Here is a 24,405-nt window from a genome sequence, read left to right as displayed (position 1 = left end):
ATTTTAATCTCTGCAAATTGTATTTCACGTTCACTGCAGTAGAAAACATCCTAATGAAATCTGCATCGTGCCTGTGACCAGCACGCAGGACCCTGAGCCGCGGGGGGTGCTCAGGCTCGCCGTTCACCTCCCTCCATGCTTCTAAGGCCGCAGCTTCTAGGTCCTCATTGCTACTGAATATATTTGTGTGGGTTAGTTTGGACCTGTTAAAAGACTCTGTGTCGGGACAAGCAGGATCCTTTGGGAGAATGAACAATAAGCAATGTAGGTTTAAACCAACACATGTGAGCTGTATGGCTCTGACCCCCACCAAAGGAATCGTCATCATCTTAGAAGGAGTATCCCAGTCTGAAGTCAGAAGAGTGACTTTCTATGGAAAATATGCAGAATTGGCATTGGGAGTATGAGATCTAGAATTTGTAAGTTTGCAAACATGGCCAAGGTTTTACTCATGTCCCTGACTTCTATCTCGAGAGGTGTCTCTACGTAATATATATAACTAAGGAACCCAATTCAAAAGTGCAAAATATTCTTCAGCTAGCAAGTTGTTTAGCTGAAATAATGAATTCTGAAAGGGTGGGTCCTTTATTTTATGAACTGACTTGGTTATATTCCAGGCTTCTTGAATTGTGTCATTGCTATCTATTTGCCTGTCATCTTCTCTATTTACGTATAGATGCTCATATTACTATCTATCTACCATTCATCTTCTCTGGGTACATATATATGTTCATATTTTTACTTATGGAAGATCCATTATGTGTGGTGCTGTCCAATGCAAACTCATGCAGCCATGCAGACATGTTTATTTAGGGGCTTCTGTGCCCAGCATCCAAGTTAAGAAGTAGGTAGTAGTCGTAAGCAGGTGGCACACCTCCTCCGTGGAGCCTGTGGTCTGGAGTGGTGCATGCAGGTAGCAGAGATCACACATGGACAGGCTGGGAGGAAGTGGCTAGAAAGGAAAGAAAGTAGCTTCCGAGTTAGAGGCTGAGAGTGAGGGAGGGTGGATATGCCCGAAGCTAAGGAGCCCAGAGGAGCACCCCTGACCTGAGGGGTCTCAGCTGAGGCCTGCAAGGGAAGGAGGCTGTCAGGCAGCATCCTGGGCGTCCTTGGCAGTGGCAGGAGCACAGAGGGGTCCTTGTGCACAGAACAGACACTGATGTGTAGAAACTAAACTTACAAACAGTTCATTTAGCTTTAGGTGCAGAATACTAAGAATAGTAAAGAGAACATTCCATGGGCCCTCTTGGCCTCCCTGGGCAGATATGAATGCTCGTGGGCAGTTTTGTCAAATGGAGTTCCAGAAAACATGTTGTGAGTGGGAACATCAAAGTGGAAAAGAATGTGTGCTCCTAAAGGCTCAGAATGAAGATGTGTGAAATATATGTAAATGCCCTGATTATCTGCATGAATATTGATATCAGGAAACATGTATTCTTTCATTAATTTCCTTGATTGTTGACTTAAACACTGTCAGTGTGTCGGGCACTGCATCCCAGTTGAAGAGGTTGGAAATCTGGAAAGGACATGGGTCCTGAAAGTAAGAAGCTTCCAGTTGAATCAAGGGAGTTGGTTAGGGACTTGGAAGTATTATCACAAAACAAAAGAAATATAATAGACACAGTAAAACATCTCGGGAGCATGAAAAAGTGGGTCCTTGCCTCTGCCTGATTCCTGCCTATCTTTTCATCATCATATTTGCCTTATTTTAAGGCAGAGTTGACTTGTCTTTTCAGTGTTTTAAATGTGGTGGACATTGTCCCTCGGCATGACTTTTATCTCACACCTTGGTAAATATTTCTCATGAGCTCACTAACCCTCAGCAGACTGCACTCAGCCCAGAGGGCCAAATATCTCTCCCTCCTGATGGAAGGAGAATTAATTGACTGGCAACCTCATGAGGCAGTAATGTTTGATGATTGGTTACTGCAATCTTCCACAAGATAGCATATTTATATTTTAAAATTTGTTTCTGGAATACTCAGCCCACCCTCTCATGCATGATTATTGTCTAATCATCACTTAAGCATTCATTTAAATATATTTATTGTGAGCTCTCTTTCCTAAATCAACAACTCTCAGTGTGTGGTTCATGAACTATCCATATCACAATTGGCTAAGAATATGCTTTAAAAATACAAGCTCTTGGTCACCTCCCGTCAGGCCCATTGAATGAGTAGAGATCCAGAAATACGCATTCATTTCTGTGCATTGCCCTGGAAATCTTGTGCACTCTCAGTTGGATCACCACTGTCCTAGGTGCTGCCAGGGGTCTCTTCTGTGCTCCCACAGCCACAGTGACCTCTCTGTACTGTAAGACTTTATCACCTAAAAACATTACTGGGCTGTTGAATCAATCCCCCAAAAGAGGCTGAAAACTGAGAGATGGAGAAGTCTGCTTGCTAGAGACTGAAAGTGCCCACTGTCACACAGCATGGCTGTCACAGGTGGCCAACAACTGAAGTCAGGCCTCCAAAGAAGAGCAGATGCAGGCCAAGGGGTGTAAGCAGAGCTTGTGCCCGTGCAGGGCAGGCCGGGCAGGTCAGGCTGTGTGCACCTGGGAGGGTGTCAGTCAGCTAGAGGAGGCTGCACCAAGCCGCAGGGGTGGCGTTCCTTCTGTCTCAGCAGCAATCAGCACCTGCAGGAAGGTGCTAAGCTTGGCAGAGAGAAGAACAGGGGGATCGTGGCAAAGGCTCCTAGGGTCTGGGCCTGGACTGGCCAGGGCTGGTTAGGTTTCTTCAAGCAATTCAGGGATCTTATGTCGTTAGCTCCCCTTTCTCATTTCACAAAGATGACTATTTACATAGGACCGATAAGTGGGCACACCACGAAAAGCATCAAAGTACCAACTGCATGCTGACTGGTTTAAAAATACAATGGATATTCTCCTTTCAGGATTAAAGGCTTTACCCCAAACCTCTGAGTCGGATTCTTCTGGTAGTTAAATGTTCAGCGTGCTTGTGTCTTACTGCAGAGCCGCCACGGGCTCTCGAGGGAAACCCCTTTACGTGTATACGCCGCCCATACATTCCATTAACGCCGCCTTCCTTTATTCATAGTTTATGTTGGTACAAGGCTTTACTCTTATAAACCTGGTTTGGATGGATTTACATGGCCTGTATTTTGACAATTCAGGTTTCAAAAGTCATAAATGGCTTCTGACATTCTGAAAAAAAACTGCCTTTATCAAATTAACCTCTATCACTCAGTGTCAAATAATGGTGACTGTGTGAAGTGTTGCACATTTGGGGAGTAAATTTGGTTTTGTGCTGTTTTCCATGCATCACGAAATCCCCTTGGTTTAGTAAAGGGTCATAGCTTTGCTTTGAAGATATGAGTGCTTGCAAATTAATGTAAAAGTCAAGTTTTAAGGTGTTTGAAGAAGTTAGTCCATGTTAACTAGGCAACTGAGGCATTCACAATTTCAGGACTATGTTATTCATTTCAAAGTGTGAAGGGGAAATTCAGTGCAAAACTTCGCAGCAAATACATCAGCGTTCACATCTCCGTCCTCCGGAGGTTTGCTTCCAGACCACCACATAAAGCAAGTATCACGATAAAGCAAGTCTACCGAAGTTTTTGGTTTTCCAGTGCATATCAAAGTTAAGTTTACACTGTAATGTAGCCTATTGAATATGCAACAGCAGTATGTCTAAAAAAGATACACACCAGAATTAAAAAATGCTCTATTGCTAAAAAATACTCATCATGATCTGAGCTTTCAGTGAGTCATAATCTCTTTGCTGGGGAGGACCACGTTGGCGGCTGCTGACTGATGAAGGTCGTGGCAGCCGCAGGCTGGGGCCGCTGGGGCAGCTGGGGCGGCTGGGGCGGCTGGGGCAGTTTCCTAAGATAAGAACAATGAGCTGCACCGAATCTATTGACCCTGCCTTTCACAGATGACACCTCTGTAGCACGTGGTGCTGTTTGATAGCATTTTACACACAGTAGAGAGTCTTTCTACTTGAAGCCAGTCTTCACAAACCCTGCCACTGCTTCATAAACTAAGTTTATGGAATATTATGGTTTTCCAAGGTGTGGTACACATTACGAGGAGAGACCTTATATTTCTCCTTGATGGGATGGGCCATGCTAGCAGAAAATACTGGCGAGAGTGAGAAGGTGTGGCCCTTCCCAGGGGTGGGCCCTTTGGTTGCATGTCATTCTCCTGCGTCTAAGTAGCCACAGTTTGTCTCCCAAATTCGTTCTGTAGCCCAGCGTATACACTGATCCCCTCACCTAGTTCCTTGTGACTCCAGTGCCGTTGTCGCCTAAAAACTGAATAACAGGAACCAGGAATTGCGTTCTGCCGGCAATCCATACAAAGTTCTGTGAGTCCTGAGAAATGAATGGGACCAAACTGACTCGGGCTTTCCTTCATCTTTGCGCCTGTTTCTTCTTTGCTGATTCATGCAGACCCCTTACTCTGCTGGATATGGGGGAGTTTCCTAAGAAGGCAGTATTGGCCTTTCAGGTCATAAAGTCTTTGGTTTGAATCTCAAATCTGCCATATGTTCAATCTCCTGTGCATCTTTTGACTTTACTGAGTGTCAGTTTCTTCTTCTGTAAACTTTGGATGATGCAAATCCACCCAGAAGAGTTTTTGAGAGGAATAAAAATAATTCTTTAAAACAAGTACTGCCTAACAGGTACCCAACAGGTGGTGGTTATTGAGTATTTGTAGATTTTCATATATTTAGACATAACAAGGTAATAAAAAGGAAAAATAACCTGCAACCATCCTAACATTATTTTTGCCTCTCCGTATATACAAGACTGAGAAATGGTTCTCAGACTGAGAGTATTTTCCCTTATTAGGAGTTTTGTTCTCTTCAGTTCTTCTCAGAAACATCTCAAGTTTCCATCCTTATTATAGATCTAGAATAAATACATTTCCCTAGGGGATAAGGGATAAGACCTTATTCAAAACATTTCTTTCTTTAAGGAGAGAATGTCATTTGTTGGCCTTTCCCCTGACTTATCCTCACATCTTTCTTGTATGCATGGCAGTCACTGCAGTGATGCCCTTCAATGACCTTGGCCCAGCAGAGGCTTCTTAACTCTGTTCTGGGAATGAGATCTGCCGCTTTTGACTTAGACCCTTAAGGCATGTCTTCAGAGCTGCAATGACATGTCACTTCCCACTGCTTTGAAATCCCACCCGCCTCTCCCTCTAAATACTTCTGACCTCCAATTCTAAGCCTTGATGACTACCCACCAGTAGCTGTTCTGTATTCTGAATCACACCTGGCACATTGAGTTCGGGTGCCACTGGGCAGATAGCCCCCAGTTTTAATTAAAGTGTTTTGGTATGGAAAGCTGCTGCATAATGAAGTCTGAGCAGCCCTGACGAGACAAAGTCTTTCTAAGCTCATAATAAGAAATAAACCTGCGTGCTCCTCTCGTGAGTGAGTAACAGATGCAGACCACCGCTGGAGGAGGCTCACCGGAATACCTGGAAGACTGCTGAGCCCCTCACTTCAATGTTCTTTTACACTTGAAGCAGGTGACTTCATATCTGCTGGATTTTCATCACCATCACCTAGCCAGTCCCCAGGGAATCTCAGACATGGAGTGGGAGGAAGAATAATGACCCACAAAGATATCCAAGTCCTAAGTGCTCAGGATCTGTGAACATGTTAGATCACATGTCACAGAGGAAGTGAGGTTGAAAAATCAATTAATAATGCTAATCAGCAGGCCTTAAAATCGAGAGTTTCTCCTGGAGCATCTGGGTGAGCCCACTGTAATCCCGGGAGTCATTAAAAGTAAAAAGTAAGGACAAAAGAATGGAATTCAAAGTAAATGTGACTGTGGAAGAAAGGCACCAGGGAATGCAACATTGCTGGCTTTGGAAAGAGGAAGGGGCTGTAAGCCAAGGAGACTTGGTGGCTTAGAGAAACTAGAGAAGGTGAAGAAATGAATCCCCAGATTCCCTAGAACGTCTACAGGACATTCAGCCATGCTCACGTCTTGATTTTTGCCCAGTGAGATCTGTGTCAGTCTTCTACAGGACCATAAGACAATAAATTCTGTGCTGTTTAATTTTAGTTGTTTAAGTTGTTTAGTTGTTTAAGTTTGTAGTAATTTGCTACAATGGCCACATAAAACTAACACATTGTTTCCTTCTTTCCCTGTAAGAATAGAGGGATGACAAAGTACTTTGGTTTACAGAGGTATTGAGGAGGGAGAGTATAATAAGGGAAAAACTAGAAAAGGCATTATTAAGGGTGCTAATTGTTCATTTTTCTTCGTATTCTTATTGCATCTATTCCTAAGTGCAGCTAACACAATACTTGCTTGGAGAGACATGGAAGCACTCTTTGATCATTTGTGAATCAAAATAAATTATAATCTACACTCATAGAGAAGACATTCCCTGCTTTCTCCCAGAAAATAAACAGACTAATGTAATAAAATATCTATTTGAACAATCTAGGCATATTGAAATATTAAACCGTAAGAAAAAAATAACAGTGCATTGTGTATTTCAGTTCTGTGTAATTGCATCGGAACAAATTGTTCAGATAATCTGTGTCAAAAGAAAGAAATGAGCTTCTGAGTCATCTTACTACAAATCTTAGAGAAAATCAGACATTTGATCTTACTGTGAATCTTAAATGATTGTCTCCTCATCTTTTATAAAGACTCAATGATAATTTGGGAGGTCAAGTGCTGTGACGGAAAAGTCTGTGCTCACCAGTCAGTACCATGGACAAAACTAAGCAGGTGAAAATAGGCAGTCTGATTATACAGGCCACTTAGAAGTGCTGAACTTCTGGGAGGGTCCCCTGACTTCTAATCTCTCTGGCTGCCTCTTTTCTTTTCCTTTTTTATTCTTGCTACATTTTTGAGTGAAAATGTTGTCATGAGCACTGTAGTGTGCTTGAGCTAATCATCAATGTCCAGATAAAGGGTGATAGAGATAATGATGTACATTCTATAAAACATCTGGAGGGCAGAGCTGATTTATTAAGTGTTTGTTATAGTTTGTAAAACACATGAATGAAAATATAGAAGTTTGAAACATTATCACCAAGCAGAGATGGCCAAGGCAGTTTTCACTGATACATGGTTGATGTATTGATATTTACAGTGGGGGTGGAGTTTCGAAAAAGGAGATGAAGAGAGGTAGGGGATGGTTTCCCTTACTCAGAGAATAACAAGGTAATTTCTGTAGTTTTAGATATTTTTTAAGGAGCATATGGAGCATAGTTTGAAAAAAGCCTGCTTCTGTTTCATGTTGGAGAGCCCCTTGGGTGGGATGCTGACGTCGCTAAAGCAAACAGCCTGGGTTTCGTCGGGTGCCTGTCGTCAGTGCAGTACAACCACGTAGCCCCGCTGAAGGCCGCCTTGCGCCACGCCTCCACCGCCCCTGTGACCGTTCAGGGCACCTTGACAGAATCCAGCTGCAGCCCCACCGAGGACTTGAACATGGACACAGTGACCACGGTGCCCTCCTCCTCAGGTACTCGGGGTGGCCATGTGCCTTCCCACTGGCACTGCTGCTGGCCTTTGGGACACACATAGGCTGAGGCTCATAGTACTCAGTCTCACATGTACAGTTACGGGTGGCTAAGAACTATACTGGCTTCTCAGGGGTGATTTTATATGCATTTAAAGTCTGATGAATGGTTAAAGCTAAATGCATATTCACATGGGTTACATATTACAAATATGTAATGTATACATTATATACATGTATGTATATGTGTGTGTATTACACACACACACATACACACACACACACACACACATATATATATATATATATATATATATATATATATATATATATATGTCTCCAGCCTGCCTCCCTGGAGGCAGTGAATATATATATATATTCACTACTGTTTAAGGCTACTGCTCTGAGGATTGAAGACTTTAGGGTCAGGGAGGCAGGCTGGTTGTTGAAATTAATATAATCCATGTGATTAAAATCAGCTTTTCTTAAAAATAGCACTATTGTTAAACACAGCACTATAATCTATATCTTTTCTCATTGTACCACTGTCTAAAATACCTTTTCTGTCTCTTCTTAGTCATTGTCATCCGGCATGTCTTGAAATGTGCCTGGTGTTTGTTTTACTCTGGTGCAGTAACCAACTGCCAATTAGCCGTTAATTATGAGCAAAGAAGGGGGCTGAGTTTCTCTGCTGCCTGCTTGTCCTCAATCCTGGGCAGCAGAATGTGTGTTTCAGAACCTGAAAATGACAGCTGGCTAACTTGGACTCAAATTCTGCATCTGCCATGAATAAATTATACAGAACTTTGGACAAGTTTTTTAATGGCTTCTATCTAATTTTCTTATCTGTAAAACGGGAAAATGATGCCATGTTGCAATCATTCCCTGAGGACTAAATGATACAGTGATAATAATGACAGCCAGTATAGGTCCTGAAAATTGTTTGTGTGCTACATGCATGCGCATATCTATCTTTACCCCCTTTTGATACAATGGCAGATCTATTTTTTTTTTAAAAAAGCATCTAGCCCAATGTACCCAGCCCAACCATTAGAGCAGGGATTCAAACCCGGATCTGCATGCCTTCAAACACAAGGCTCTTTTTCCTGTACCATATATGCTAAGGTACATACAGTGAAATCCTTCTCTGATTAGTGAGGGTTTTGGGGGTGTTGGCCTCCCAACGCTTTTGTCATTCCCTGTGAGTGGACTTAGAATCCTCTTGCAACCAGCTAAAGAAACCTCTGAGGCAGAAAGGACCGGAGGCAGGGGGCCACTGGCATGCCAGAAACAGCAGCAAAGCAGAGAGGGGCTTCCCGGGCAGGCGGGTGGGAGGCTGTGGGCCACGGCAGCCATGGGTGGGCCCCGCAGTCCTCTGTTTCAACCCCTTACCTTAGGGCTGACGTAGAAGTCACAGGGGGTGTGGTCCTGCAGGGTGTAAGCAGTGCCCTTCCCATGCCTTCTTTGTGTATGTTTGTTTGTGTTCCTTCCAAAATGCGGACACACAAATGTTTGGGAGCACCTGTTCTGACCCTCAGATAAATCACCTGGGCGCCGTGTTGTGGAGCTCCTTCCAGGTGTCTGAGTGAGGGGCGACGTGTCATGTCTTTCTCCTTTCAGATCCCTTCGGAAAGACAGACGAGCGGGAACCCCTCACCCACGCAGTTGGCAGTGACTCAGCGGTGATCGGAGGTAAACCATTACTTGTTGCTGAAAGCAGGAGAGTCACAAATGCTTCTGTACCTTAGAGAAGCTCCTCCGAATCCCTCCGTAATCACAGCCAGCTGGCATCCAGAGCACCCATGATGGGCAAGACTGTGAGCCTCTCCATGAATGGTCCCTGTGCCCTGTGGCAAAGGCCACCTGCCCCCAGCACCAGGAGCTCCATGGATGCATCCTGCCCCTGCCCCCGCCCCCAGGCAGTTGGGTGCCGGGTCAGCAGCTGGGGGATTTGCGGGGGCAGGCAGTGTGCACCCTGCGTGCTTCCTCCAGTCATCAGTTATCCTGAACGCCAGCCCGGCGCACCAGTAGAGCACACGGGGAGAACCTCCTTTGGGCAGACAGCTGGGCAAGGCTGCCAGCCTGGTGGTCCCTCCAGTCGATCTGGGTGGGATGGCACGAGTGGGCTGAAGCCCTCAGGACGGCGGTTCGCATGCAGGAGCACATGCGGTCCCAGACGCAGACCTTGGCTGCTGTGCTGTGAGCCCCATGCCCCGTCCCACCTCCCTCGCTTCCCCGGTTCCTCACTGCCTGTCGGCCTCTCCCCTCTTTATCCTGCCTCAGTGGGGCTGCCGCCTGCAGTAGCTGGACCTTGACTTCTCCATCTGGGCTTTGCAATACTAAATGGTCCCCGAGCCTTGTTTAATGCAAGGTGCCTGTGAGAGATGAAACCCATTTCATTCGAGAACCAGAGGCCACACGGCTGTGCCATCCCTGCCTCCTGGCAGCTGTGTGTACTGACTCTCACCTTGTGGCACCCTCCCCATTTGACGTGTATTTGTGAGCCCCGACAGTGGGTCAGGTGCGCAGCTGGGTGGGGAAGGGCCGGGGAAGCAAAGCCCAGCCAGACAGTGGTAGAGGTGACCCAGCACAGCACGGCTGTGGGCTGGCAGCCCACCTTTCCTTAGGAAGCTCTCCTGTGTCTCACCTGAATTTCCACCCCAGGACAGAGTCCTGCTTCATCTTTACTTGGCATCGAGAAATGTAGGAAAGAATTTGATGTGTATGTCTCTTCCTACAATTTATCATTAGACAAGTGGAGAAAAGACTTTTGGGCCTGCTGAATTTCCCCGCTCATTTATGTGCATCTGCAAGTCTCTGTGAGAGCAGGAAATCCATTCCAGCTCCTTGGGAGAACCACCGAGGCTTGCACAGTGTCCAGCTCAGAGCAGTGCTCACACCGAGGGTGCAGAAACGGATTCTGGGCCCCCTCCCGGAAGCTGCAGCCCAGTGGTAGCCCCCACTCCCTACCACCCAGTTATTCGTATGTTCGTTAGCACAGGGGGTTTTCCTTTGCCTTAATCTCAAATGGTTGGGCGAAAGCACCCCATAATCATTTAGGAAAATTTTTATAAAAGTAAGCAGCTGTAATCATGGCCCCAGCTCTGATACAAATCTGTGGAAGATATGCATTCAATATGTTTACCTCTCAAATGTCCATATTGCTGTAAGTCATAATACAGGGTGTTCAAAATGACTTATAAAATAAACATTTTTCTCACTATCCATTCTACTTAGAAAGAAATGCAAGAGAGCAAAAAATACACTTTATTAAGATACACTTACCTTTGAATATTAGAACTAGTTTTCAGATATTTTAATGTGAAAACCTACATTCATGCAAAGATGTGTTCTCCCTGTGAAAGGTCAGCAGTCTCACGTTTCCACCATCCCTTTGCCGGCTTTGCTCTTCATACCCCAGGAGGCTTCCTGGCAAAAGTCGGGACGAGACCTCAGGGTCAGTGAGGTCAGCTTGCCGGTGGGTCCCGTAAAGTCACGTGCAACCAAGGTCGGGGGCTGGCAGGACGGGGCAGCAGCTTGCTGTGTCCAGGGACTCGCGTTCTGGAGGGCGGAGGCATGCCGCCCGTGAGGCAGCCTGTGTCCCGCGCAGCGCAGAGGAGGTGGCCATCCCTGGGTGCTTGGGTGCCCATTTCATTATTAACGAGCATGCTTAGCAAGGTAGGCATATACCGGAAACAAATTCACGTAAGGAGAGCGTGTATTGGGATGGGACATATTTAATATTATTTTCTAGGATGCTGAAGGAGTTCTAAATTACTTTGTTGCAAGGGGACAAAGAAATACGCTGATCTCACACGATTCTGACACATTTGTTTCAGCAGGTCTTGAAGAAATTTACTAAGGTAGCCTTTGCTAGTCTAACTATTCATGTGATGGCGTCCATCGCCCATTAAATAAAACCGTCTTGACCGAACTGGCTTCCTTGCTCGCTAGTCGGAAGGAGGTGGTTTGCTGGGAACCGAGGCCGAACGCATTCCAGCCGGTCTTCCCAGGCTCGCGGCCGTTTGCTGCGTTCTGTGCTCTGCTCCCCTGGGGGTCCTCCCGCGCGGACTGCCAGCCCACGGGCACGCGCGGGGTGACCCCTCCTCTGCTTCCTCGCCCACAGGGGTCATAGCGGTGGTGATCTTTCTCATCTTCTCCGTCATCGGCGTCATGACCCGGTTCCTTTACCAACATAAGCAGTCGCATCGAACCGGCCAGATGGAGAAGGAATACGCAGAAAACGTGGGCAGCTCCTTTCGAAATGACATCGACTTGCAAAACACAGTGAGCGAGTGTAAGCGGGAGTATTTCATCTGAAAAAACAATATTTTAGCAGGGTACCTAATACTCCCTTTCTGGCTGTTCAGTGTTCCCTCCTTCTCCCCTTGCTCCTGTCTTTTAATTTTGGTCACTCTCTCTGTGGCATTTGTTTGCCATTTACTTCCTTAACGCACCTGCGCCCACATGCATCCATCCCCTGGCGCAGCCCAGCCCGGCCAGGTCTGTTGCAGCCGCCGCCCTCCTTGTCAGTGACCTGTCATGGTGGCAGCGACTGCCCGAGAGGCCGGCCAAGGCCCATGCTTCCCGTTGCTCGGGCACCGGTCATTCCCGCAGCCAGGCGGTCCTGCGAGGTTGCTCTGCAGCTGAGCGCTGTCACGGTCACCCCTGGCACCCCCATGTGGCCTCCGGTAGGAGACCGCAGGGTGCGCCAAGGTGCTGGAGGCCTGGTTTGCCCCACCGCCTTGATGAAGGACCGAGAGGGGTTCTTGCGTGTCGGCTCCCTCCCCCTGGAAGGCCCGCTGCCCAAGTCCAGCACTGCTTCCCCCTGACTCTCATCGCCTGAGTATTTTCAAATCTAGGATTTCTGATAGTGAATGGGCTGTTATCTTGGTCCTTTACCGCCACTCTCTTTAGGGGCTGACACTTCAGAACAGCACACAATAGCAAAAACCTAGGGGAAGCATGGAAAATAGTAGCTTGAAATTAGGAGGTAAAAAGAAAGCTGCTAGGTAGATGTGCTATAACTTCCAAACTATCTCTTCCAATTTTGTAAGAAATGTTAGGTAGGTTATTCCTGGGATCATCATAGTAAGGTATATAAATCTACTTATCTATCTACATATATGTAAGTTGCTGCAGCATATGGCACTTTTTTAAAAAGTCTGAAATAGTATCTGATTCCATGAAAGAGCTTAAACCATCTCAACTCAGCTTAAAAACAAAACAAAAACAAAACACAAAGAGCCGAACTGCGTGAAAGAAGAGAAACACCAGACAGAATTCTTCCCTTCCATCCACAACTAAAGGTCTGGGGAAGAAAGGGGGAGATGTCACATCTCACACAGACACAACGGCCCACCTAGGTCCCTCAGGCCACTTCCCGAGAGGTTTAGGACGCGCTGACACAGAAGACATCACGATGGGCCCCAGAGAAAAACCCCTACTTAAGTCAGAGGAGCCCTTGGGTTCTGTAACGCATCACGTTTTCAAATCTGCCACATCCGCATGCACAAAGCCCAGCTTCCCACACCTTTTGGTAGGAGTGAACTCCCGGAGGAAATGACGACACATATCAGGGTCTCTGCCCCTTTCGATAGCAAAGCGCTGAGAAACAAGAGTCATCCCTTCAAGAAGGTGCCTGGAGCTCACCCACGAGGTAGTGGGAAGGGTGATGATTCTGCGTGGCTCAGCCGCAGGCCATCCTGGAGAAGAAACGGGGGAACACAATACGAATGTTCCCATTTGCCGGAATGCCGATATAATGTAGGCAGGCGCAGGACACACTTGCCGATTCCCTTTACAGGCTGTGTGCCATTCCTGGCCACTGGTGGGTACTTAGCACCCTTCTGCATGACGGCTCTCAGCGAGGAACCATCCGCTTCACCCCATTTCAGGCTTTTCTTTCAGTGGCAGAGCACCTGGGGTGCGCATTCCATCTGTGATCCTATTTCTCAGCTCTAAGATGTTCTGAGTGCACATTGTCTCCTTATAGTTTCCCATGGATTCTTTATCCCTTCATCATTCCCATTCAGTCCTTTTGCTAGCAAATATATTTTAAAGAGATTCTCATAAGTACGCCTTTTCCCCCCATCCAGCTTTAATAAGATGAATGATCCATTAAGAAGAGGAAAGATCTTGAAATACTGTGTTCTCCTGCCCTGTCCTTCCTTATTTCCAGTTTTCACTTTTGAATGTTCTATTTCTGCAAAAAAGGCTTTATAAGTCATCCTTTTGCTTGGCTACATGGTCCTCTGTCCCCTGAACTAAAAGCCAGCATGAAATGTAGTGGTTTTCGCCCGAAGCATCGCTGACGAGGGAAGGGAATGGCAAAGGGCGGTGCATCAGGCTGGAGCTCTCGTGACTCGAGCCTCTGAGAAGCAAGGACTCCGTGTTGCTGACAGAGCCCTGACAGGAGAGATGGGAGACTAGCAAAGGCCAGCTCAGAGCCCTTGGCTCGTATGTGCTCATAGGTAGTTCTGTAAGGTGAAGAATGTGGGGAGCCCCTCCCTGCCTTGTAGCCCCTGTTCAGTGCACCATGGACGCCCCCAGCATCCCTCCTGCACACGGACACTAACTGTGTGTACCCACCACCACCAAGACCTAAAGGCGGATGCCGAGACGCGGCAGCTGCAGACACTCTTACACGTAGAGTCTCAGGGTTCAACCAGAATTATTTTTACAGGGTTGGATATGTCGTAACCCCAGAGAACACTCTGTCACGAGATGTATACGAAAAGCAAGCAAACTGCTCCCTCCAAAGAAAAATCAGATTTTCAGTTCAAAATAAGTGCTAACTCTGCCTGTCTTTCCTTAGTGGTACCAAAATCCATACAGTTTTGTGCAACTGTTCAATTGTGTGAGTGTTTCAATCCTTGGGAAATTGTAATCTAAGACAAATCATCTTTGAAAGCTTCCTAAGCCCCCCTTAGCCACATTCCTGCTCCAGCAATCAGGTTTCCCGGCTGCAGGGACCCTCTAGCGTGACCCTCAGGCTCTCATACCTGCCCTTTACAAAACCATCTCACAGGATGTGGCCTGTTTACAGTAAAACTAAAAATACCTTTGCAATTTCACATTCTAAGGGGTCTGTTTCATACACTTTTCACAAAACAAATCTATTTATGCAAACAACAGTGCATTTGCTCACCCTAAAATATGTTCCCACTCAGTCCCTCATTTATTGTATGTATAGGTTGGATTGCCGTGGTTTCTATGAGAATTCGTCTAGAGAATTAGACATTTGTCACTTTTCTAGGTACATTTTTATGAATAGCTTGGCCTCTTCTATTCATGCTCAACTACATATGGGAGATTTATTTTGAGGGTCCTAGGGCTGCTGTTTAAAAGCAGTCTCTGTTCTGCGCAGTAGTAACAGACGGTACTAACCTGACTTCCACCCTTGGTCAGACCCGTGCCCGCCACTGGGTAACAGGGGCTGGGGCAGACAGGAGAGGCTGATTGTTCTCCTCTTTCTCCATTCCATCATGGAGTATTTTTTGAAGACCCAGTACTCCAAGGGTATAGTAGACATTGGGTGTGCTGCCCCTGGGAGTCCCAATCTCAGAAGGGTTAATAGGGGTGATAAGTAGGGTAATGGGACATAAAGTGCTATAGGATGTGGAGCAAAGGTTCTGCACAATTATCTTTGTAAAGCCCTTGCTAGAGACTTAAAGAAACAGAAAATTCCAGAAATTATTTACATTTTTTTTCTTGTTTATTGCTTCCACCTTCAATAAACTGCTTTGTTTCTCCTCCTCGAAGTAAATACCTGTCTATGCAGATATATTTCTTTAGAGGGAGGTGGACCGACTCTTTAGGGACAGCAGGAATATATGGCCCCCATGTCTAACGTCCATCGTGGGAGTAGAATTCTCTCCTCTTTTGTTTCAGTTTGGTCGGGGGATTCTGAAAGTCCTTCTTCCCATCAGTCAGCCCTCAGTGATGACTTGGGGACCCTCTTTGGGGCAGGAAACAAGGGTGAGAAATCTCCCCTCTGCCCCCTCCCGCTCTCCCCTCGGTTCTCTTATCTCCATCTATTCATGGCCTGGTACCTGCTGGTGGTCTTCCAAATACTCCTTAAGGAATCTTTGTTGTACCCCAGCCCCATAACACCCTTCTTTGCCCTGAGGAGCCATTTGACTCTGTTAGGAAGATCTCTGAGAGCTAGCTGTAGTATATCTTTCAGCAAATGACTGACTAAAAGCTGCTGTCCATCTAAGTGAGGTCTCACATCTGTGCCCTGGGTGAGCGTAGTCACACATCTCTGCAGGAAGCTCATTCAGTTAGAGGAACCTCACTGGGAAGCTGCAAGCAGAGCGTCTTTGTGATATTCAGGGAGACAGGAATCAGGCACCTGCATCCTTTCTTATAAAAAGGCTTTACAGTTTGACCACCAACCCCTGGCTTCCTTGGAATTCTCCAATAGCTACAATCCATCAAGACCACATTGTGACACCAGCCAGCCTAAGGGAATGTGAGTCGCAGTGGACGGCTCTGCTGCTCGTTGTTCCTCGACCCAAAGGCCTGGACGTGCTGTGTCTTTCATCACCCTTCAGGTCACAGGTCGACCAAATAAGTAAAAGGCTGCCTTGTTCCTGTGGATGCAAATGGGGGCCACGGAAGAAGGTGCAGGGAAACTTCCGGAATGCTTGCAGGGTGGCTGAGCGCTCTGCCGCATCTCTCACATAGCTTGAAAATGTGTTCTTTAAAAGACACGTCGTGTGGTCATCACTTCCACGGTGTCTGTGCGTCTTTCCCTCCCATCATCCTCTCACCCACACCCTTACTTGTTAAGTCATTGCATTTGCAGATTTTAATTGTCCCTGGTTTTTATCTCTGCTTTCAAAATTTCCGAATAGTTGAACCTTCTAGAGAGGAAAAAAGTGTAAACAGACATACAGAAACACTTTGTAAAACAGGGCTGTTCTTCAAGGTTTCTTCAGGATATTCTCCATTCACGCCGTTTAGTAGGGGGAGAGACATTACAGTCATTTGAAAGCTTCATATAAGGTCTTAATATTTAACACCGGCCATGTTTGAGTGATTTTTCTCTTATTTTGCACTAAGGTACTCCGAGGAAGAACAGAAAAGCACATTTTTTAGTGATATATTGTAATTTATAAGCTAGTTGTCTGTCTTTTGTAATGTTTATAGTCTACAAAATGGCTAAGCAAACATGAGCAAAGGTTAAGGCAAATGCTGGTTTCGGTGTTTTGACCACAATTGGGGGAACGTGTCAGGGAGGAGAAGGGAACTGTGGCAACAACTGGTGTCCGACCCAGGTGAAGAGGGTCGGTGCTTCCACCACGGGGCGGTGGAAGCAGTCACCTGGTGGCTCCTGACTCAGGAGTCTCTGCAGTGCGTCTGGATCATCCGACACATCAGGGAAAGAGGCAATATCATGGGCTTTGCACGAGCAATTCTTCTCCCACCTTTGCATAACATTTTTGACCCTTTCCAGCCTTCTTTAGTAGCATTAGCCACATCTTATGTTTTCAAGACTGTTGTTTCACTGGGATTTTCCCAGGATGCTTCAGGGCTATCACTACAATGATCTAACCTGCACTGAGCACAAGATTTAACTTTAAGGAAGAGAACCTGTCAGGAAACTCTTTAGGTCCATGGTCCTGGATTGGAACCCCATGGGTTGAAGCCCTGAGGTCCTGAGACCTGTCCAGTGATATTTCTCCCCCCTTCATTGGCCCTGCCATCCCCAGAGGTGCCAAGTGATTTTCCTACCCCTGACAATGAAAACTCCCAGGGCTCACCAAGTAACTCTAGTAGGGATTAATCCTTAATCCTGCCTGGGGACACAGGGAAACGTTTATAAATCGGCAGGACAAAATTACGACAACAGTCCTAGGCCACCACCACAGGTACAGCTACTGTGTTAGTGATTCAGCCCTGGTCTTTCTGCTCTCATTAGCATATTCTTCCATGTTTAGATGCCAGCCGTAGCCTCACAGGATGTGGAAAGGGTACGGGTGTGCACCAGGATCACCGTACTACTGCACAGGCTCTTCAGAAGGCCCATAAGTAGGAACTCAAGGGATAATTCTAATGGGCATCTGCCCAGTCACAGCTTTGCATCATGTCAACCCCATCCCAAAGGCTTTACTCAAAATATTAACACAGTTTCTTCTCTTGGAATGGCAGTGCCAACCTCTATAACCGTGTCCTGCCTTAAATAGCCATGCAAAAAATAGCAGACCTCGCTTAAAGCAGTACAGTTATATTGTGAGAGGGACTTTATATTTAGTGAGGTCCAACACCAAGAACTTTCTCCTCTGAAGCTGGTGGTTGACAGGCCTCCTGATATCCTGACCTAAGGCCATCACTTCCAGCATACAGGTCACCTCTGCTATTACAGCACGAAAGGGGGCCATATGTGGAAAAAGAGGCATGGCAGTGCCCCAATAAAACTTTATTTACACAACAGGCAACAGGTCGAGTTTGCTGATCCCTATGATAGAGCATCCCTCCGACAGCATGCATTTCAGGTGGGAAGTCAGTCGCTCTAGCAGGTGGGAGACCTCCTTTTGGAGGAATGAGGAGGAGTGGAGAGATTATTTTTAACAGGTAAACAGTGAAATGCACAATAACCTCCCTTACGAAACATATCTGTCAGGCCCTTCATCATGGCAAAAGCACAAAGCAGGCCCCTCTCTTTGCGGATCTGCCCGAGCCCAGCTACTCCTCTGACCTTCTCATTTTTGTTCTCAAAGCAGAATCCCAGTTGACGTTGCCTCGTTCCAAGCCAGGTTTGTAGACCACGTGACATGTCTTAATACACTGTATGGGGAAAAAAATAAGTTAGCCTTAGATTTCTTTGTTTTCTATGATTACTGTTGTACAGAAGAAAGACTTAAACTGTAAATAATGTATATTTAATAAAGAGAGAATTTTGTATGATTTTGTGTGGAAGACAAATGTGTCTTGCTGTGTTTTCTTGGGTTAATGAAGAGTCAGTTAATCACTCAGCTCCTATTTGCATTCCTTCGACAATTTATGCCTAAACCACATGGCCCTGGGTCTCTGGAGAAACACAACCTCGCCCTCCCTGGGTTTATTGATTTCTTGGGGCTAACAGTGCTGTCTGGGGGCTCAGTATACTCACCTGCATCCTGGCTCAGATGTGAAAGGCAAGCTCACCGACACGGGCCTCCACTGCATGCAGGGTTCTGGGGTCCTCTGGTTCCCACTGCCCCCCCCCCCCGGAAGCCCCGGGCCTCCCCTAAGCCTCCATCATGCCCACTAGCAGCGGCCACAGCTCTTATCTGACTTTGCCTCCCCCTTATCTCAAGAGAGTCTTACCCCAAGTGGACTTTGTGTTTGAGATACTAAGTTGTCATGAACTAGAACTCTCCTCACAAGGGTATTTCTTAAGGTTTCTGTGTATGGGTGAGCATACAGAAATAACAAACTGACATGGATTTTAAACAGGAATGTGACACCATCAGATTTCCCTTTTAAAAAAATCATCTATCTTCTCAGAGAAAAATGGACCATAGAGAAACAAGAGGGAGGAGGCGAACAAAGGCCCCGTTTCAGGAGCCTGGGGAGGGGAGGGTGGCCTGGGCTAGGGCTGTTGAGGCAGAGACTGTCACACCAGGTGGGTCCAGATGGATCCGGGAGGGCTCACTGATGGACTGGGAGGGGAGACGGGGATCAGGAAAGTGCGCATTTTTGGCTTAAGAAATTGAATGGGTGGAAGCAAGTAGTTTTGTTTTGGAGAAAGGTGTCTGTGATGTGGGAGGGGAGGAGGAGGGTGAATTCCGTGTGGATTCGGTTAAGTTTGAGATCCCAGCTAGGCTGTGCGTGCAGATGTGAGCAGGTGTCTGGGTTCAGGAACGCAGTCTGGTACATGTGTGATTATATCTTATATGTACATGAAGAAACAGGCTCACAGGCAGACTGGTTGAGACCACCCAGAACATGAGGGTAACTGGAGCAGATCTCAGAGGAGGGGGAGCCAGACACCGTGGAGAGAAGAGGACAAGGGGCCCAGGGCAGTACACTGGGTTACATCGTGTTCCAGAAAGCATTACGTGGTATTTGAGGTTAAAAGATTTCATTCTGAACCAACACTGTCCTTCCTGGCCCGGTATAGAGACAACTAGGTCTCTAGTTTGACCCTAGGGTGCCTAATTTGTAATAAGAGTACGAATACACTTACTGAATAGTTAATAAAATAAGAAATGTGAAAATATTTTTTTAACTATACAGAGCAACACAAATATTAGTTATTATTGTACCTGCCCGCCTGGTGGGGGGAGAACATCCAACTGTCACAGCAGGGCCAGATAGTAAGTACTTGAGGCTGCCTCCATTGCGACTGCGTAACTTGGCTTTTTTAGTGCAAAAGCAGCCACAACATTGCACAAACAAGTGAGTTTGGCTGTGTTCCAAGAGGACTTTACCTATGAGAAATAAGATTTAAATTTCATGTACCTTTCACCTATCATAAAGTATCAGTACTCTACTTCTAATTATTTTTCAGGCACTTAAAAATGCAAAAAATCTCACTTAGTTTGCACATTGTACAAAACCAGGCAGCTGACCAGATCTGCATCGCGGGCCGGACGTAGTTGCTTGCCCTTTAGACAATTACTCTTTGAAAGTGAAGTCTGGCCTCTTTTAGTGTAAAGAGTGGAAAATAAAATATATGATCATCTTCTGGAAATGAATGCCATTAGAATGTATATGGAACGCAGAAAATCAAACTGAAAATGCCGAGAGCTCTCTCAGGGGTGTGAAGCTCAAAAGAGACCCGGACGCTCTTGAGTTAGTTGAACGCAGGAGGATAAAAAGCGAGGGGCCCCTTGGACCACAGCTGTGGCAGGTGTGGGCTCATGGGAATCAAACACCGAAGAGGCTATGAATGTGAAAATGCCTGTTACCCGTGCACCTCACTCAAGTGTGGCTTGAGAGAAAGGTACTCGGTTCTTCGTTGTGATCTTGCTTGTTCAGTTTGGAAGACCCAGAGGAAGCCAGAAAGTCGCAGAAGCCATCGGCTAGGACTGGATCATACATTTAAGTGTATGAGCAAGTTAATTAGGTTGAATCACTTCAAAGAAAATGAAAATTATTGTGCAGAAAAGGGGTTTTGTGTGCTCAGCATAATGATGTCTGTGTAGGAAGATTAATAGAACAATTCAAGGCTCCTAAACCTGGCTGTCGTGCATGGGTGATGGGCATGATAAGATGCTCCTTACCTGAGCCCTTAGTGAGGAATTATAGGACCTCGGGTGGCTGGGACACTCACGTTGGTGACCTTGCCTGAAGATCCTGAAATTAGGGCTTGTTCACGGTGGATTTGCTGGGATAGGGCATCAAATCTGTATCTCAGGCCTCCATTTGGGTGTTGAGATAGGCAATACAAACTAAATAGCTAAGCAGAAAGCATAAATTCTACTTAAAGATTAAATTAGGAGGATTAGAACAAGACAATGCTAAATATTAAGCAGAAGTAAAAAAAAAAAAAAAGATGAAAATTTACATGTGGCAATGGGCCAAAAGCTTTGTGCTCCCCTAGGAAAGAAGAGCTCCTAGGCGGACGCCAGAGAAGTCCCGAGGGCTGGTGTGGTTTCCTTTCTTCACACTTTCAACAAAGCTGGATGTGAATTTTGAGCTGAGTAACTGTCACTTTGGTTGCAAGGTCAGATCTAAATGCTGAAAGATAAAGAAGAACCAGGGACAGCATTCTATTTAAACGAGAATACCTGAATGCCGCGTCCTTCAGGCTTGCAGTGGGTTTGGCCGTGATCCCTGGCATTGACCCCAGGTACCTGTGCCCTCCAAAAAGTTACAGGCCACTCGGAACCAAAAAAAAAAAAAGGAAGATCCTAGCAAACCATCAAATAATCCATCTGGGGTAACCTAAAATGGGATACTATCATATTAGAACATAAGATTCTAAAAAGCGACTCATGCCAGAACAATTCAATTTCTGTCAACAGGAAGATTCAAGAAAGAAAGAACCAGAAGGAACCAGTGACCACGTGATCGATCTTTCAGGAAGGTTGTCATCAGCTCTATCTCAGGACATTCTTCTCAATAAGTGACGACAGTGCAGAGTTCAGTACAATATTTCGATACAGAAACAAGGGACTTTAAGAGTGACTACTTGTAACTCAATCTCAACTGGAGCCATAATTAATTTAATAATAATTTAATAATTTAACAATTATAACTCAATAATAATGAGTCTTAGAATATATTACATTTTATGATTTATGATAACTCCTTATAATAAATAGAGTAAGATTATCAAATATTTAGATAAACCTCACTAGGCATAAATATAAAAAATAAAGATGACATTGGACACTGGCCAAAGTATACTACTGAAAAAAAAGAAAAGGCAACGAAATTTGATGAACATGAGGGACTATAACAAAGTCACTTATGTTCAGAAAGGGGAAGCATTTGTATAGGGGAAAATAAACTCAGGTCAAAGACCACACTTTCAGTGTCAATTAAGGACTCACTCCTCCACTGTATGTATCTGCAATCCCATCACGTCTGCCCCTCAGATATTCTCCACTCACGACATACGGATGCCTCTGTTGTTAGCACTTTCCTTGCCAATGATCTGTTCCCATGCTAGCCTGTCAGTCTGTGAGCTTCTTGAGGGCTGTTCCCCTCCTTATATTCTCCAGAAAGCAGATGGCTTTAGGATGTCTCCATTAAAATTTTTGAATGAATCAATGGTCAAATGTCAGACTAAAATACCTGATAACTTTAGTGTGAAATGTATTGCAGAGCAAGGCCTGTCATGAATGTTCAGAAAGCTATATAAGGTATTTGAAAATGTTTTTGGGATTCAATGAAGACAAAAATGAAGTAGAGCATAAATCCCTGAAAACCTTAAAGGAAATTGAATCATTTACTCATCCCAGAAAACTTAGCTATCATGTCTAGTTTCTTGTCATTGAACGTTTATTGAATTTCCTTACGTTGTGTTTCATAAACATCCTTTAAATATTAACCTCACTTTAAGGAATGTATTTAAAACATTCTAGTTGATTATTTCTAACTGTGAGACAGATAAGACTTACAGGCAATTTATTAAAATACAATTCCAGTAGGAGCAGGATAGGCCTTTACAGAAACACCAGTTACCATTTACTTTCATGTATAGGGTAACTGCTCCTGGGCATCATTCTCATGATGGAAATAAAAATAAGCAGTAATATTGAAAACACATAATACACAGTACATGCAGGTCTTCCACAGTCTCAGAGGTACAGGGTGACCGATGCTGGCCCTGCCTTAAGATTAGGCTGAGTTAAGGCCGTGGGTGGTTAATGCAGCGCCACTGGCCCTGTGGTCTGCCAGGGAGTTCCAGTAGCTGGGCATACATAGAACATTTATAAAAATAGTTATAGGGCTACGCAGGTAAATAATGTATGAGGAGTAAAGTGTGTTATCCAAGTCTGGCACCTCAGTGTATGCGGACGAGATGTAAGACTGCAGTAAAGAAACACAGTGATTGTTTATCCCACATACACCAGTGTTTTTGGGGGGCAGGGAACATTTTCTCTCAACCGCACTAGGTGATGCCTGTGATGAAGGTGCTCAGTTTACTGGCCTGGCCACCAAATCCCGGTGGGCTCCTCATCCGCCCCTGACACACCGACCTGGATGAGGACATCTCAGGCCTCAGCGGAGCCACTTCTGCTCGTGTGAGTGGAGGGCACTCGCCAGATGTGCCTCGGCCTTCCTGGCTCCAGAGCTGGGCCCCAGCCACAGACTCAGCAGCGGTGCCCTGCGTCTTCCGCGCTCATTTCTCACCATGAGTCACATCAGCCCTGGGGACACATAAGAATATTGATGGAGGGTGACAGTGAGGACTGACAAAATAAGCTACCTCTCTGAAAGAAAATAGTGTTTGTGAAAACATTAAGGACTTTCAAATCATGTCCTGAATGGGAGAAGGACTTGAAGATAGGGGAGTCTGAGGGGGTGAACCAGACAACCGGGGAGCAGTTATGCGGGATGCACGGCTGAGGCCCACCAGGCCCGGGAGGGCAGCACCGTGAACGCAATGGCAGACACGGGAACAGACCGTGTTAGGGAAGCTCCCACGGCTGCCGTGACCTCATCCCCCAGGTGGAGTGCACTGCCTCCCTGCCCCGTTCACCACATCACTGTGGGGGGGGGGGCTCCCCAGAATCTGCTGTCTGGGGCTCAGTCCACCCTTCCTCCACCCACAACTCCAATTGCCTGGAGAGTGAAGGAAACCTCATCTCCCCCAATATTTTGGGATGAATACTGTCTTTTCCCCCTTCCCCATCAACAGCAGGGCCAGCATCTTCCCTACAAAATGCCAAGTGACACTTCCAGATTTGCACAGAATGAATATGAGACATTCTCATCCCCGTTTCCCAGACACAGAAAATGAAGATACGGAAGATGAAGGCAGGAGGTCGCACCGTTCAAGGTGGAATGGAGCCGAGGGGAGTCCGAGGGGTGAGCGGGAAGCAGGAGCGCCCTCCAGAGAGCGCGGGGTCCAGACGCGGCGCCTAGGCTTCCTCCAGCCCTGCCTGCCCTCTCCACCACGCCTGGGCACGAGGGACGGCCCAGTCGTGAGCCATGCGCGAGCCCTGGCCGCACCCGGCGCCTCTCGGCTCCTGTCTCCTCCTGCCCCACAGACGGACCCTAAACACGGCACTGTCTCAGCCTTCCTCACCCTTTGGTCAGGCAGAAGATCCCGCTGAGTCTATTCAGATGAACGAAATGCCCTCCATCCCGGCAACCTCCCCCTGAGGGTTGGCAGAGGGCGGATGGGCGAATGGACGTGAGGAGCGGTATTCAGATGAAAATCAAGAAGGGCTTAGGAAACGTGGTTTCCAGCTTCAGAAGTGTGGATGTGGAAGTGCGAGTCCGAGGCGGGCCGGACTGCCGTTTCAGGACCCCCTTTTCTGAATGGCTCT

The 24,405-nt window shown here is 46.3% G+C and overlaps 1 protein-coding gene and 1 long non-coding RNA gene across 6 annotated transcripts in view; one reads left to right on the top strand and one right to left on the bottom strand.

Annotated features, from left to right (window-relative positions):
• CNTNAP5 (contactin associated protein family member 5) overlaps window positions 1–18,397 on the top strand; it is a 597,575-nt gene extending 579,178 nt beyond the window's left edge. For all 4 annotated transcript variants that reach the window (XM_073241652.1, XM_073241653.1, XM_073241654.1 and 1 more), the window contains 3 exons: window positions 7,250–7,468; window positions 9,086–9,157; window positions 11,592–18,397. In XM_073241652.1, coding sequence (XP_073097753.1) covers window positions 7,250–7,468; window positions 9,086–9,157; window positions 11,592–11,785 — 485 coding nt within the window. In that variant the 3' untranslated portion in view covers window positions 11,786–18,397. The remainder of the gene's footprint in view (window positions 1–7,249; window positions 7,469–9,085; window positions 9,158–11,591) is intronic.
• Window positions 18,125–24,297, bottom strand: LOC140850515 (uncharacterized). 2 transcript variants are annotated; one of them, XR_012133461.1, is made up of 6 exons: window positions 24,162–24,297; window positions 23,110–23,280; window positions 20,967–21,139; window positions 20,683–20,858; window positions 19,723–19,887; window positions 18,125–18,259 (listed from the first exon to the last, which is right to left on the bottom strand). It is a non-coding gene; the product is annotated as an uncharacterized lncRNA (long non-coding RNA). The 2 variants fall into 2 exon arrangements; XR_012133460.1 differs by having other exon boundaries at window positions 20,733–20,858.
• Between the last annotated feature and the right edge of the window lie 108 nt (window positions 24,298–24,405).

Source organism: Manis javanica, chromosome 7 (genome assembly GCF_040802235.1).
Source record: "Manis javanica isolate MJ-LG chromosome 7, MJ_LKY, whole genome shotgun sequence".
In the NCBI taxonomy this organism is placed as follows: Eukaryota; Metazoa; Chordata; class Mammalia; order Pholidota; family Manidae; genus Manis; species Manis javanica.
Note: the sequence above shows the minus strand (reverse complement) of the source record. Positions and strands in the feature narration are given on the sequence as shown.